The sequence below is a fragment of the Symphodus melops genome, assembly GCF_947650265.1.
Source record: "Symphodus melops genome assembly, chromosome: 3".
Taxonomy (NCBI): Eukaryota; Metazoa; Chordata; class Actinopteri; order Labriformes; family Labridae; genus Symphodus; species Symphodus melops.
Window position 1 is genome coordinate 29,876,909 of NC_136693.1, and position 15,796 is coordinate 29,892,704.

At 46.2% G+C, this 15,796-nt stretch overlaps 1 protein-coding gene across 3 annotated transcripts in view; it reads right to left on the reverse strand.

Annotated features, from left to right (window-relative positions):
- mtss1lb (MTSS I-BAR domain containing 2b) overlaps positions 1 to 15,076 on the reverse strand; it is a 223,060-nt gene extending 207,984 nt beyond the window's left edge. For 2 of the 3 annotated variants that reach the window (XR_013778760.1, XM_079339523.1), the window contains exon 1: positions 14,383 to 15,076. Coding sequence is in view for 2 of the 3 variants with exons in the window: in XM_079339523.1 (XP_079195649.1) it covers positions 14,383 to 14,469 (87 nt within the window). In the remaining variant the exon portion in view is untranslated. The remainder of the gene's footprint in view (positions 1 to 14,382) is intronic. The other variant, XM_079339524.1, reaches the window with a different exon arrangement.
- Positions 15,077 to 15,796: the final 720 nt, after the last annotated feature.

Sequence of the window (15,796 nt, forward strand, 5' to 3'; positions counted from 1 at the left end):
TTTAATAAGGGGGCAGATGGAAAAACAATTTAGGGTAAATAAGCCTGAAAAAAAATCTAGCGTTTTGTGGAAACATCTCGAAAAACTGAAGGACATTTTCATGATTTGTCTGCATGTGTAAAAACCAAATATGAGCTTGAATACAAGTAGTTCACATAGAAATTCAAAACAAGCTGTTATTCAGATATTGCATTCAGGTTGGGCCGGCTGAAGCTTTGAGTATTTGTTTCCTCTCTGCTTCAGTCCTCATGTTTCACCTGTAGCACAGGCTGTTAGCGTCAGCACTGGTAAAGTCCACCTGATAACGTTTTGGTGACATCACTGAAGCAGAGAAATGATTGTGATCACACAGGCCTCTAAAGTTAGATGAACCTGTGAAACAGCTTTATTAAGACTATTAACCTTTTTATTCATTTAATGTCTTTAAAAAAGGAGCACGCCTCTGTGGAGTCATGTGACCTGCATGCTGCTGCTCCTCCACAGTGACAGAGCAAAACTCACAAAATGTGAGTGAACGAAGGTCTGCCCAAACATTGTTTATCAAAGGGTAAAGGGTAAATCTCGTCTCCTGACTTCTCAAGAGATTTTACACTGCAGGTCGCCCCGACACTTCCACAAACTGCAGACGAAGCAGCAGAAGCAGCGTGGGGTTAAACGTCCTGTCCAAAGACAAGCAGCGGCAGGAGCTGGGGGGTCAAACCCATGACCTCTTAGTTGAGAGATGACCGACTCAATGAGCACAGCCGGCTTGTGGGGAGCCGACCTGACAATGAGCTCAGCTTGTCATAAACATGAGATCCCCCCCCCCCCCGCTTCCTGTCTGTCCCTGATGTTCCCAGAAACCCCATAATATATATTTCTCTACAGAACTCTGTCCTTCCTCTCAGTCCTGATGAATAAAAGCTTTAACAAGCTCAAACCTCATGTGGCTCTTCGCTACTTACACAAATTATCTCAAATTCACAAATCCATGTAAAAATGTGGGAGAGGGAGGAAGCTGCTCCGAGCGCCTGATGGAGAGCTTACGACATGAACATGGCGTCAAAACGTCGTCTCACTGCCAGTCAGACAGGAAAACATGGCCGTCATCTAAGTGACATCACACACAGCTTTCTGAAGAGGCGTGTTGAAGCTATGGTAGTCACCATATTGAAAATGCTTCCTCATCCTCGCTCATCATCAAATCTAGACTCAGGTAAAGAGGCGGGCCTTAAGCGTCCGGGCGTGTCCACCTGTCAGACGTGGTCCAGATTATGCTGTATGCATAACTCTAAAATAATGAACAAAAATCCCATAAAATCTACTTTTTCTTATGTTGCATTATATAATAATCTAATAATATATTGTGTTTGTAATCATATCAAATGTGTTTTTTTTCCTCTACATTAAATTAGCAGTCTGTGAGATGTTGATATCGTTGTGTTAGCTGCACACGCGGTGAGAGTGAACGGAATAAAGTCGAACCGACATGGTTCGTGTGGTGTGTGTTTGTGTGTGTGTGTGTGTGTGTGTGTGTGTGCGTGTGTTGCTCTGTGTGTTGTTGTGTCTCAGTCTGCTCGTCAGAGAGCCGAGCAGGGAACATAAAACACGCTAAATACTCATAGCTCTCATGCACTCTCTCTCCCCCGCGCTCTCGTGCACGCAGCAATTTTATGAATACACAAAACGTACACATGGCGGTCCCTGTCGATAATGTGGCGGACCGCCAGGGATTAATCAATGTTTGGGAAACACTGGGATATGGACGTATAACTCTTGATCCTTGTGTGAGAGCATAACGAGCTTTAATATTTCTCTGCCCCTCCCTCATGGCTTTCTGCTTCCTCCACTCCTCCTCTGTGATCCTTCATCTGGTCCGGACTCTGGACTTGTGGTTGCTGTCAACAGCCCTCTGTCCTAGTTCTCAGAGTAGCACCAGTCCACCCAGTCTGCCCAGCGCTCCACTGAGAGCTGCACTCACTACAGTGGATGAGAAGCTTACTGTCTCCTCTCACTCTTTTGTTCCCTTTGTTTCCCCCACAGCAAGACAGAAAAACAGAGGAAATCCAGCAAGAGAGGCAGAGAGAGGGAGAGCGGGCGAGCGAGCGGGTGGAGGCAGGCGGAGCGGGATGTGAGGATTAGCCCGATTTTTTTGTTGTATAATCGAGCCACTTCACTGGTTCAAAGAGAAATAAAAGGAGCACACAAAAGAGGCTAATTCATATGCATAATTGACCGACTATGAGTTTTGAAAAAGGGATCAAACTCATTTTTTTTTTAATCAAATTCAGGGATGGATGTATAACCCACAGAGAGAGATGATAAATCTGTCTGTTGTGTCCTTCATATTCACTTTACATATACGCTGTAACGCTCACTGTCCTGCTTCAGTTTGAACACAGACTCTGGAGATGGTTAAACGATGTCGCACCATTTAAACTCGACTTATTCTGACCTTTGTCTCCATCAAACAAACAGAGCTTCTGTTATGAGCTTGTTTCATTTCTTTCGAGGCACGACTTGACCGTCATACCTTCATCAACCATCGATTTGCTGCACCTGGGAGCGGACTACAAAAACCTCCCAGTCAAGCTCCTCCCCTCTCTCTCTCTCTCTCTCTCAATCTGCAGCCAGGACCTTCTCCTGAGTTAATGACAAACATGATAGAAATAAATCCTCTAGTTTACAGTTTGCGTTTGACTCCTTTATCAGAGCCAGAGTCGTAACAATCCGTCCATCCGTCACCTGTCCTTGTATCCTTGCATCCTTCCTTCCATCCATCCTATATTACCTGTCCTTGTATCCTTGTATCCTTCCATCCATCCATCCTCTATCACCTGTCCTTGTATCCTTGTATCCTTCCATCCATCCTATATCACCTGTCCTTGTATCCTTGTATCCTTCCATCCATCCTATATTACCTGTCCTTGTATCCTTCCATCCATCCTATATTACCTGTCCTTGTATCCTTGTATCCTTCCATCCATCCTATATTACCTGTCCTTGTATCCTTGTATCCTTCCATCCATCCTATATCACCTGTCCTTGTATCCTTGTATCCTTCCATCCATCCTATATTACCTGTCCTTGTATCCTTGCATCCTTCCTTCCATCCATCCTATATTACCTGTCATTGTATCCTTGTATCCTTCCATCCATCCTATATCACCTGTCCTTGTATCCGTGTATCCTTCCATCCATCCTATATCACCTCTCCTTGTATCCTAACATCCTTCCATCCATCCGTCCTCTATCAGCTGTCTTTGTATCCTTGCATCCTTCCATCCATCCTATATCAACTGTCCTTGTATCCTTGCATCCTATATCACCTGTCCTTGTATCCTTGCATCCTTCCATCCATCTGTCCTATATCACCTGTCCTTGCATCCTTGCATCCTTCCATCCATCCATCCTATATCACCTGTCCTTGTACCCTTGCATCCTTGCATCCTATATCACCTGTCCTTGTATCCTTGCAACCTTGCATCCTTCCATCCATCTGTCCTATATCACCTGTCCTTGCATCCTTGCATCCTTCCATCCATGCATCCTATATCACCGGTCCTTGTATCCTTGCATCCTTCCATCCATCTGTCCTATATCACCTGTCCTTGCATCCTTGCATCCTTCCATCCATGCATCCTATATCACCGGTCCTTGTACCCTTGCATCCTTCCATCCATCCATCCTAGATCACCTGTCCTTGTATCCTTGTATCCTTGCATCCTATATCACCTGTCCCTGTATCCTTGTATCCTTCCATCCATCCGTCCTAATGAAGTGGTTTAGTAAGACTGACAGAACAATCTGGTCTCTTCTGATCCTGAACACATTTCCCTCCAACTTCACAGAAGTAGTTTGTTAAACAGAACTGAACCATAACAGAGGTCATGGATTAAAAGGCTTTAGTCTATGAGATCTTGTTGTTTCAGTTTTCAGGATGTGGGGGGACAGACATCGGCCATTAAAGATCATCGCCTTCATACTTGAATTTCACGTGACGAAATGAAGCATCATTTCGAAGAATCGTAGAGTCACAACATCCTCGAGCATGCTGCTGAGTTGAACTCGTCTCCCAGCACTTTGTTTCAACGTGCAGATGAAGAGACAGAGGAAGCCACGCTGCATAATTGATGAAGAGTAGCAGCTAATTCCAGCCCAAATGTTGTGACGAGGGGAAAGAGGAAACCATCTGTGTGTTGTTGAGGCCACAGATCATAGAAGCTCTGTCAGTGAAACATCTGTCCAGCAGGATGTCTGCGAAGGCAACACACTGGAACGTCATGTGATATGCCACACAGGGTCATTAATGTTCGTGCATGATCAGATGTTCACTTTCTGGAGAATCACAGCAGGAAGAGAATCAATCACTCACTTACATTCTGTGCTGTAACAAAGTGTGTGATCTGTGCCATGCTGTGGCCTGAAACCTTTAAAAAAAAAGATTAAAAAAATGTCGGCACATGTGGATTCTAGGGGGACTGGGAAGACAAGGACAGTACTTTCTGACTGATTTGGAGAGAGAGTGATTGCCTGCTGGTTCCACAGCTCGACCGTCCTGCCTTCCTTATTTTCTGCAGCTATCACGCAGCGCGTTGCCATGGCAACTTCAGACGCTATGTGCCATTTAATGCAGGTGCAATCAGGGAAGTTTGTGAATCAGCCTGTCGCTGTGTAAGAGAACGCAGTCGTACGTTTAATTCTCTGAGCGGTGGGGATGATCGACAAACGACGAACAATCAAGCTGAAATTCAATCAAACTGGTTTTGCTAATCATGACTGTAATTTAGCATAATGTACATTTAAAAAAAAAAAAACATGCTAAGACATCACAGATTTCTTTCAGTGAACTCTTGAGCAGTTGTACCCAAACGTAGAGCGGGATCCGGAGAGGCCTTCCATTATGGTGCAATCTTCCAAGTCAGTTCTGCATTCACTTTGACCTTTGACCTCCTGTGTGGTGTGCAGGATTGATCTGTTCGTTGTGAAACTAAAAGAGAGACTCAGTAGTATTGAAATACTTTGAGAATGAATGAGCAGAGAAGCTGCTGCTAAACTAACTGCTGTGCTCACAGTGAATTATTCAGACAACTAAATGAATGACTGTTGTAAAACAAATGTCATCAATTAAACATTTATTTTTAAAGCCATTGACTCCTGTTCCTGTGACAGACTTTAGTTAAGATTGTCCAAAGTTAAAAACAATCTGAAGACATCATTGTTTATTGTCTTAAAGAGCCGTTTCTGGTGGTGCTAACCAAACAAACAAACAGACAAACAAGCTGATTTTAAAGTGGCGTTATCTGTTTCAGGACAAAGCACTGTCCAATACATTTGCTTCTATCTTCAGGGACGACTTTTAAAACACAGAGATTTACACAGCTAACAGACAGCAGGACGTAGGCGGGGTCATCGACAAGATTTAGCGCCCCCCCCCCCCACCCTCCGCTGGGCTGAAACCGTTTTTATCTGCACTTCTCCAATCGTGTGAGAGGGCTGCTGATGCACGCTGAAGGTGCGTCCATCAGACCACTTACTGTAAGTGACGGCCACCGTCACAGCGACCTTCAGCACTTAAAGAAAATGTAGAAATGTGGAGGAGAGGGGCCTGACTTTAAGACGCAAAGGAACGCAAAGGAACAAGGAAGAAATCTCAGCACCGGGAGAAGAAACTGTAAAATAGATGGTATTATGTATTATATGAGCCTATGTGATGGATTAAGTGGTGTTGGTATGGATGATGGGTAAGGAATCTATTGGTCAGACCAGGAGCGAATCAAATCACCTGAAAACTAAGCTGACCGTTTTGCTGCTTTGTAAATGGTTAATGGTGCTTTTCTAGTCTTCTGATGACTCAAAGCTCTTTGACACTGCAGGTCACACACAGTCACATTCACACACTGACGGTCCAGGCTGCTGTGTGAAGTGACCATCAGAGGTAACTCATCCCGTTCGTACCCACTCACACGCCACCGACAAAGCTGCGAGAATAATTGCGAGTATTTCCCAAGATTCATCAGACATGTTGCTGCATGAGCTGGGAATTGAACCCCCGACGTTCCTGTTGAGAGACGACCGACTCTACCGACTCTCAGCCGCTGTATCTATTTCCTTTTTTTGTATCCGTACAGGAGGATCAGATGGAGTTACATGTGCTTCTGAATAATGCTATAACTCTGTTAGCCTCATTTAGATGACTTAATAATCTCTGCGTCACATGACCTCACGTCATGGGGTCACCTTTACGCCGTGTCCTTGTGTACAGCATTTAAAGACGCACTAAATTAAAGACCTGGATGACAGGACGCTCTGCAGAGCTGCTCCTGAATGCTGCGATGATGGAGAAGAGGGCCGCGGTTTCTTTTTGGCTTCTTGTGATTGGTCCTCCTGGATTTTCTCTGCAGTTGAACCACTCAGCGTTCTGCAGTACGAATGTTGTTTTAAAATAATGAAATTATGTTCAATCTGTTAAATCTAATGTTGCACTGGTCCTCGTCCCCACACCACTTTTTTTGAAGTCTCTGTCTTGGTCTTGTCTCGGTCTCACCCTGCTTTGATATCAGTCTTGATCCTTAAATGTCTTTATCCTGTCTCTGCCTTGGAACAATCTGGGCTCTGTTAGTTTGGTCTTGACTAGGACACGAGTTCAATCCAAACACATCTTTGTAAAATCAAGAAGTGATGTAGAGCATGAGAGATTTTTCTGCTTAATCAGAGATCTCTTTTTGAGGTGAACAACAGAATATTGATTTGCCGTGTTCATTGTTATTCTGTGTCTCTGGCCTGTTCATAATGATCAGTGTGTTTTACAGTGAACAGCTGAGTGTGATGAGAAGGCTTTGACAGCTCTGACAAAGGCTTCAGTGAGAGAGAGGCTGTCTTGGCTCGCTCCCAGCAGCCTCCACGCCTCCCACGATTGGTCCTCCCCATTCAACCGCGCCGGCCCTAACGAGCCCCGGGGCTCTAACGACCTCGGAGATTTTAACGAGCTCTAACGAGGGAGAGCTCCTTTAAGCGTCCCTCCACTCGGCTGGCACGTTGGCACCTTTTACCCACAAAGTGAGCAGGATATATTTACATGGTTGTTTTTGAAGGGCAGAGTACTCGGAATCCTTTCAAAACAAAAGCATGCATGTCAATGAGGGGACGTGCTCTTAAGCTCGAAGACGCACACCCTGCCTCCGGATCGCTTTTTTCAGCTATGGCTTTGAAAGAACTAGATTGCTTCTTCACTTTCTGTGCATCTCTTTGTTACAACTTTCACTTTTAAAATGAATTCACTGAAGACACTCCTACAAAACAAAAGACTTGCTAACTTGCTTTGTACAATTCAACACCCCACCAAAAACTCGAGATTGAACATTTGGCATAAAAACATTTTCATTTTCTATGTTTGGGTCTAATGAGGCTACGACTTCCTCCTTCCTTTCTTCAGCTTTCCGCGGGGTTGGATGCGGACTAAGGCTGAGAACGCCGTCGCTCGATGGCGTTTTGTTTGTCATGCAGCGTGCAGAGCTGACAAGGTCCGATCACGTCCGGTTAAGCTGCTCGCGACAGGTCGATCCACGACGTTCTCTCACACAGTGAACGCAGAGCACAGACTTGTGTCTCTGACTTCAGGGCTTTTTTGCTTCTTCTTTTTTTCTCCCTGATTGCACCAGCGCAAACTGGCAGACAGCGTCTGAAAGCACCATGGCAACAGCAGGCAGGACTGTTCAATGTGTCTTACCCTTCCTATCATGACAGATAGAAACAAGAGAGAAACGTTGGCTGCGAAAAGCTGCAGACCTCCTGCAAAGTCAGAGAGCCATGGCCTTACACTGGGAGGTGCCGACCCTCATCTGGACCACTTGGGCTCTGACTGAAATCCACCAAAGGGCCTGCTGGAGGTCACAGTATCATCAGCAAAGAGGCTAATGCTAATGAAAACACATACACGTCTCTTGAGCAAAGAATTGACGAGGGGAGTCCAGGTCTAATAAGAAAATTAAAGATGTCTTCTTTCCATTTTTCTTCCTTGGAGTTGAGCACGTCGGATGTTCACCGTGGTCATTCTCTGTTAAAAACAACAGTGTTGTGATTGGACCACACAGAAACAATCACACCGCTGACTGAACTAATGAAGCGCTTCCACAGAGCATCTTTAGTCCTGCAGCCAGAGAACATCATTGTCTGAGGCCTTTAAAGGGCCGGACAACAAAGGAGCGTCTCTGTTAGGACTGACCAGTTTACTTCCAGGTCTCTTGGTTTTTTTGGTTTTTTTGATTTTGTCATTTTTCCAGTTTACTGCTTTAATGAGGAGGCAGATAAACCACAGAAGTTATGCAGTCTATGTTCAGGACTAAGACGTTAGTTTGCTGATTAGCTGACTCTATCGAGCCTTTATCCCAGTAAACGTGGAGGTGTGATCGATCCCTTGCCCACCGCTCAGACTGCAGAGCGAGCTGCAGCTGGACCAGACTGTCTTCTCTACGCTCGGTTGGTACAGCAGACATGTTCAGCCCCCGGTTCATCGACCCACATCCTCCCTTTCATAAACGTCTACATCCTCTCTCTCTCTCTCCCCGTCGCTCTTCAGGTGTCATTTCAAAGAACAACTTTTTTGTTCTGATGTTTGGACATAAAATGTTCTGATTACTTCAGTACTTTAAAAAATGACCTGACTTGCTCCCCCGTACTGTCGTCATAAATTAACTTATCGCTTAAAAAAACAAAAGAAAAAACATGTAATGATGACACTAGACCATGAGCTCAGATGGGCTGATATGTTGGAAGGACTTTTGTTCCATCTCCAAGATAACTTGCTAATAACTTCGATATTTCTGCAACTAAAGACTAAAGCCTCACACAACACAGATAACACAAACAGATTCCCTTCATCAGCAGACAGAGTTCAGACCCTCAGAACTGGACGTCCCGCCACGTCTCTCGTGGTCAAACGCAAACTTTAAAAGTAAACACACGTGGCGGATTACAAGCAGTTAAAGCTATGGTGGAAGTTCCTGTTCTTTCTTTTTAAGTCATCTTGCTTCCCATTGGTCGTTTCAGTCTGTGAGACGATCTGTGCGGCTGGCTGACAGAACATTGGATTGTAAATATTAAACATGATGAGTATCCACGTTTGCTATCAGTGTGACCCTGGCGTTCTTCCATCCAGAAGACTAAAGGAAGGTTCTGGAGACGTACCCTTTAGACGCATCGATGAATCAGGATTATCAGACGGGTAAATAATCCCAGCGGACAATAAAAAAGGAAAGTATCTTACTGTCACGTTGACCCCGAACAACAATGACAGATTTCTATTTTCCAGCTTTAATTGAACCAGTCTTGTCTTTTCTCTCGTGCGTCACGCTCACAGATAGAAATCAGGTCAAATCGACCCTCAGCTCTACCTTCCTGTATACCAGACACTTACAGAACTTTGATTCCCACTCTGCACAGCCACGTTCAGCTTCCTCCCTCTGGAACCAGCTTTTTAGTCCCGAGGTGCAGAACACAGAAACTACATTCTCAGGTTTTGTCATGTTTGAGTCGGTTTGTGTTCTGTTCGGTTTCTTTCTCTCTAAAGTGTCGTTCCTTGTTTCGTCCGTTTTGTTCTTCTTTGTTTGTCGTTATGGATTTAAATCATGCTAGCTACAACCAGATCTATCGACAGGTACAAATGAAGTCACCTGAACCTGATGGCGTGCATGATGGCGTGCATGTTCACATTGGTTTGAATATTTCTCTCATTAATCTCGTTTTCTTCGTTTTGTGTTTTTGAAAACATTCGGAAACTTCTTCAGAATAAAAACACGGAATAATTCTTTGTTCTTTAAAGGAAGCAGAGAATCCTGTTCTTCAGTCTGAAACATTTTACTGCTGCTGTCAACTAAATATAACACAGAGACCAGCGGTCCATGTAGCCAGCTGACCGTGAACATGACCTCTGTGTCTCTTCATATTACCCCTGTGTGACCTGTGTGTGTGTGTGTGTGTGTAATTCACTAGAAAGTAGCGAGACGTAGCCTCCAGCCATACACATTTACACACAACGACATAATGCCTGCACAAACACAAACACACGAGCATATGGGAGCCTTTTAAAGTGGGCAGAAATAAACACGGCGGCCATCTTTTACTCTTTATTGATGTTGTGGTTGTTTTGATCATGAGCATCTTTAAAAGTCCCTCTCTGTTTTTATCTATTTACAGTGATGTCACGAGCGTGAGCTGTCGGAGGATCTGCTGAGACGAGAAAGAGGAAGGGAGGAGCATGGGAGGAGGAGGAAGATGACGAGGAAAGAGGAAGAAAAAGTGATTCTTTCTGCTGACATGGACAGAGAAGCGTTCAGAAACACAGAACCAATGAGGGCGAGGACGTTACAGTATTCTTTCACTCCGGGGAGAGAGGTTGTAATATTTATGAAGGGGGGGGGGAATTCCTCTGAAGCCGGCACTAATAATCGCTTTTTCTGAAACCTTCAGGCAATTTTCAAAGTGAATCAGAAGTCCGATGTTATTTTCCAGTGTCCGTGATTAACAGACCCTTTTTTTTTTTAAATAAAAATTGTACGGGAGATCTACTATCCTCACTTTCGCCTTTAACGTATTGAGCGGCGTTAAGAAACCTTCTTATTCATCGGATCTGTAAAGTCCCGCCTCTGTCTGAAACGCTTCATTTCAAGCTGCTGTCTCTTTAAGGACGGCACCTCGTCCTCCAAAGAGCTGCCAGCCTGGGAGTGTCCAACAACTTTATCGACTTCTGCAACCAGAGCTGCCAACACGAAAGCTCTGTGGTCACTGTTGAGCTTTATAGACGGGCTGAGACTGACCAGCATCTCCCGTGTCGAATTAACTGAAATATCCCTTTAACCTTAACGCCTCGTGACTTTTCCTCCGCAGCACAGAGCACGTCTGAACATGAGGACTGAAGCACAAATGACTCCTCTGCACTAAACGTCTTTCATCCACTTCATAACCAGAGCTGACGACTCCCAGCCTGTTTCTGAGAACCAACCGAGAAAAACTATTAATCCATTTGTTTCTTCTGACAAATAGCGTCGTCTTTGTGAGCGATTACCATCGATTGAAGCCGCATTGTTTCCTGTTTAGTCAGAGAGAGTTTCAAGGCTGATGACTCAACGCGTCTCATCCACTCACTGACTCTCACTCGCAGCCTCCTCGGGGACTCAGGAATTCATCCATCCAGACTGGGGCAGTGGTGTTTTTTTGGCCCAGGTTGTAGTGACCCACATATATATAATATATATATATATATATATATATATGAGAGTGAGCAGGAGAATATAAACATGAGCACCATTAGAAACCAAATGAATAAAAGATGAAAACAGAGGCCGTGGAAGAGGGAGCTGCCTTTCATGTGCCTTTCATGTGGTTTTTCTCAGAAACCGATTTACCAAATTTGATTCTGCTCAGCGTGAGTTTGTTTTCGTGCCAGAGAGGAGTACGAGACTGAAGAGTAAAACTGTTTAGAATTAAAATGCGACCTCAGCTTTAGGGACGTTGTGACCGTGCAAAAATAACGCACGTGTGAAATCATGTTTATAAAACTCAAAATCCACACGGCCGATGAAGACGAGCGCGTCACAGTGCTGCGCTGCATCTCTCACTCTGCCCTCCTGTACTCTGTGAGCGGCCTTACAGATGCTGTGTCATAGGTGATGATGTTGCTATGCAACCAGCCTGAGTGGTTTTCAGGGATGGACATTTTGACTGAAGTCTGTTATCCTGTCAAAATGGTTGGTTTTTTTTCAACAGTTCAGTCTTTACTGCGCATAAAGCCGACGACAAATCAGATCCACCCAACACACAGACTCTCTATACACACACACACACACACACACACACACACACACACACACACACACTCTAGTTTTAAGAAATGTTGCTGTTCTTGGATTACATGTTTTTATTTACTTATTGAACTCTTTCAGAAAGTAGGACAGCTCTGAGAGGAGAACATATTATCAAAATGACTCAAACTGCCTGAATACATGATCTGCATGCACCTCAATGAGGCAGTGTTGTAGTCCTCCAAACTGGTCTTTGTCCTGAAGACCGGTCTAGAAACCACTTTTTAAAGGACTCGTCTCGGAGTTGAAAGCCGTCCTGTCTCAGTCTGGGACTGAGCGGACTCCAGATTTTAAATCCAGACCACCACTGATTGACTATTTGTCCTCGTCATCTCTGAGACAAGAAGGAAAACGTCACTTTCTACAAAACTAATCACTTCAGCTCATTCAGGATTTCTGTTTTGTCCCCCCGGTTTCAGCTGCTGCTACAGTCTGAGTGAGAGACACGCCCGCTGCACACACGAGGAGGACTTTCAGGGACATTGATGGTCTTGGTCTTGTCTGGGTCTCGTCCTGCCCTGCCTTGGTCTTGGTCTTGGAGCTCCCTGGTCTCAGTTAGTGTGGTCTTGACTACTATAAGGTATCCACTGCAACTTAACAAACTGCTTATCCATGTAGACAACAATGTTGACACCAAGGCGAAAATTAAAATGTAAAAACCTCATTGAGACATTTTAAAGCTCAGAGAGTTCAGAAAGGTTTGGAGGACCATGTACCTGCTGCTGCTCAGGCTGACAGTGAGTGCATAATCAGCAGGTGACATGCACAGTCACAAGAAAGGAGACGTGGAGCAGAGAGGGAGAGAAGGAGAAAGAATCCCCTCACGACAGACGCAGTGAAACGCTGTGAGGTAATTCTGACCTCTATCACTGACACACAGATTGCATGAATATGTGCTGAGTGGAAGCGAAAGGCTTGGACAGAAATAGAGAGCTGCTTGTGTTGTGCAGTCACTGTATTTAAAGAGTCATCTGTGATCTGAGCACAAACGACCGGATGGATGGAAACAGGAGGAAGAGGAGCACTGAGAGGCTGCAGAGCTTCATGACAGGCAGACATATTGACAGAATGCATCATGGACGCTTTGATGGATGCTTTCATCCAGAGCATCTCACCGCAGCACACTGAATACAGCACGGTTAGCATGAGTGTGTATACGAGCACAACAGCCTGGTAGCATCTGATGTTTGAGCTGTCCAGCTGCAGACCTCCTGACAGACGTGCAGACGGACATGCAGGCAGGGAGACATGCAGGCAGGGAGACATGCAGGCAGGGAGACATGCAGGCAGGGAGACATGCAGACAGGGAGACATGCAGGCAGGGAGACATGCAGACAGGGAGACATGCAGGCAGGGAGACATGCAGGCAGGGAGACATGCAGGCAGGGAGACATGCAGGCAGGGAGACATGCAGACAGGGAGACATGCAGGCAGGGAGACATGCAGACAGGGAGACATGCAGGCAGGGAGACATGCAGACAGGGAGACATGCAGGCAGGGAGACAGGCAGGTAGGGAGACATGCAGGTAGGGAGACATGCAGGCAGGGAGACATGCAGGCAGGGAGACATGCAGGCAGGGAGACATGCAGACAGGGAGACATGCAGGCAGGGAGACATGCAGACAGGGAGACATGCAGACAGGGAGACATGCAGGCAGGGAGACATGCAGACAGGGAGACATGCAGGCAGGGAGACATGCAGGCAGGGAGACATGCAGGCAGGGAGACATGCAGACAGGGAGACTGGGCGTCTGACGGCTGCTCTGCTTCTCACGCCTTCATGTTTTGCTGCCTGATGAGCCTGACAGAAAATCAATGACGCTGCACTCTCATGGAGACGCACAGTAACCGGGGAAAAAAGGACGATACAGCGAGGACACATGTGCATCAGTCACGTCTGCATGTCCTCTCGTGCAGCTCTGGTGCCTAAATGTGAACATGATGGTGAAGCTTCTCAAGCCAGTCCATGTGAGGCCCATGGAATGTGCCAAAGCTGTGGAGCATGGGTCCATCACTGGACACCCTTTGATTTGATGGGAGAGGCCTGTCTAATTAACCCACCGGGGTAAATGTAGGCTCAATGTTGGGTCCCCGGGAGCCCCGGCGTACAGGCCATCCAAACCAAGACACAATCCAAAGTGCGCATCTGCTGAATTTGTCAGAGGTATCTGTGTGAACCCAGTAGGCTGGCTGTTTTTGTTTCCGTTGCAGGCAAAAGGGGAGGTGAGCGTTTTCCCAAGCGTGTCCAATAACGGATGCAAAGACGTTTACATGCGCAGCCACTATTCAAGGGATGAGGGATGGTAAGGGAGGGGGGGGGGGGGGATGCACCGGGAACCCACTGCCTCACCAATGTCAGTAAAACCGTCTCATAACTGCATTGCATGTTAAACCCGACCAGAATCCCCATCAGCTTATTAGGCGCACAATCAATAGATTCACACAGAGGCAGCAGCTGAAAATAAGATTATTCTCAGAGAGGAAGCACATGTCTGGAATCACAAACACGGATCCAGTGGAACGTAAAAAACAGGCTTTTATTTACCTTCATGTCGTTGACAATCGCCTGGAATAGACCCCCGAGGGCCCCGCATTCCTTCTCCACGGTCTCCATGTTGGCCAAATCCACCATTCACCGGAATTTACAAAGCGCGCAGTTGCTGCGCGCTACCAACACCCAGCAGGGAAAATGCAAAAATGTATTTCCACAAAATCAGGACCCGGGTCTCCGGTTTGTCCTCTGAACCGGGAGAGCGAGTACACGGAGGGAGGGATGCAGCAAGAGCAGGAGGAGAAGGAGAAGGAGGGGTGAAAAGAGCAGAGATGCCGATGGAAACGGCTCGCGCTGCGGTCTCTTCCTAACGAAAGGAAGATGCGTTGAAATAGAGGAAAGATGGTCTCCCTCTCTCTCTTTCTCTCTCTCCTTCTGTCTCTCTCTCCGCGGTGCCGGGTCAGTCAGGCGGTGAGACGTTCAGACGGTACCGGGGACACCGCTCATCTTGGCGCAGCCAGAGCTACGCGGAGTCGTTGGGGACGCATGTGAAGGCAGATGAGAACCGGAGCAGTGGATCACTGTGTGTGTGTGTTTGTGTGTTTTCTGTCTTGTCCGTGCGTACGTGCATGCATGTGCGCGGAGGTAACGGCAGGCTGTGATTGGTGCAGAGGCGGTGGGCTCAGCGGTGCGGGGAGAGCAAGCCAGTAATACGATCCATGCAACTGCAAGGGAGTCAAAAAAAAAGGAGGCAGGACAAGTCTGCATGGCCTGTCACATGGCCACACGCACGCCCAGAGACACATGCATACATACATACACACACACGCACACACACACATACAGTGTAGACCAGCAGAGGAAGAACGAGCAGGGAGCAGGGGGTAAATGTCAAATACATTCAGCTACCAGCAGTGTGTGTGTGTGTGTGTGTGTGTGTGTCAGAGAGAGAGAGAGAGAGTTGGAATGCGTCCTGGTGACCCTGAATAAGCACATTTTGTCTTTAAATATAACTGTCATGACCCTTCAGTGAACTAAGAGGACTGTGGGTTGAGGTGAACATGTCACGGTATTGATTACCTATAACCCGTCTATTTACCTCCTCTGTATGGAAGTACCTGCAGAGCAGTCAGGCAGGTGCAAAGAGCAAACTGAGGAGAGTCTCAGGTCTGTCTGATGTGCACTCGGATGGTGTGAAAATGTTTACCCACAGAACTTAATGAAGTTCAGCTTTTTAGTCAAACCTGGATCCATAAGGTTTGACTTTGACGCCATCTCAATGTTACTTGCTGTGAATCAGAATCAGTTTAATTGTCCAGGTTGTCACAGTCTGCTCTGCTGCTCAGTCACACACCTCATCGGTCTAACAGCTCTCACCTGCTCGTCATCTCCAATCAAGCCAGTAAATATGCAGCTTCACTTCACTCACTCTGTGCCAGAGTGTCTAAGCTCCCAGGCCCGACTCTCC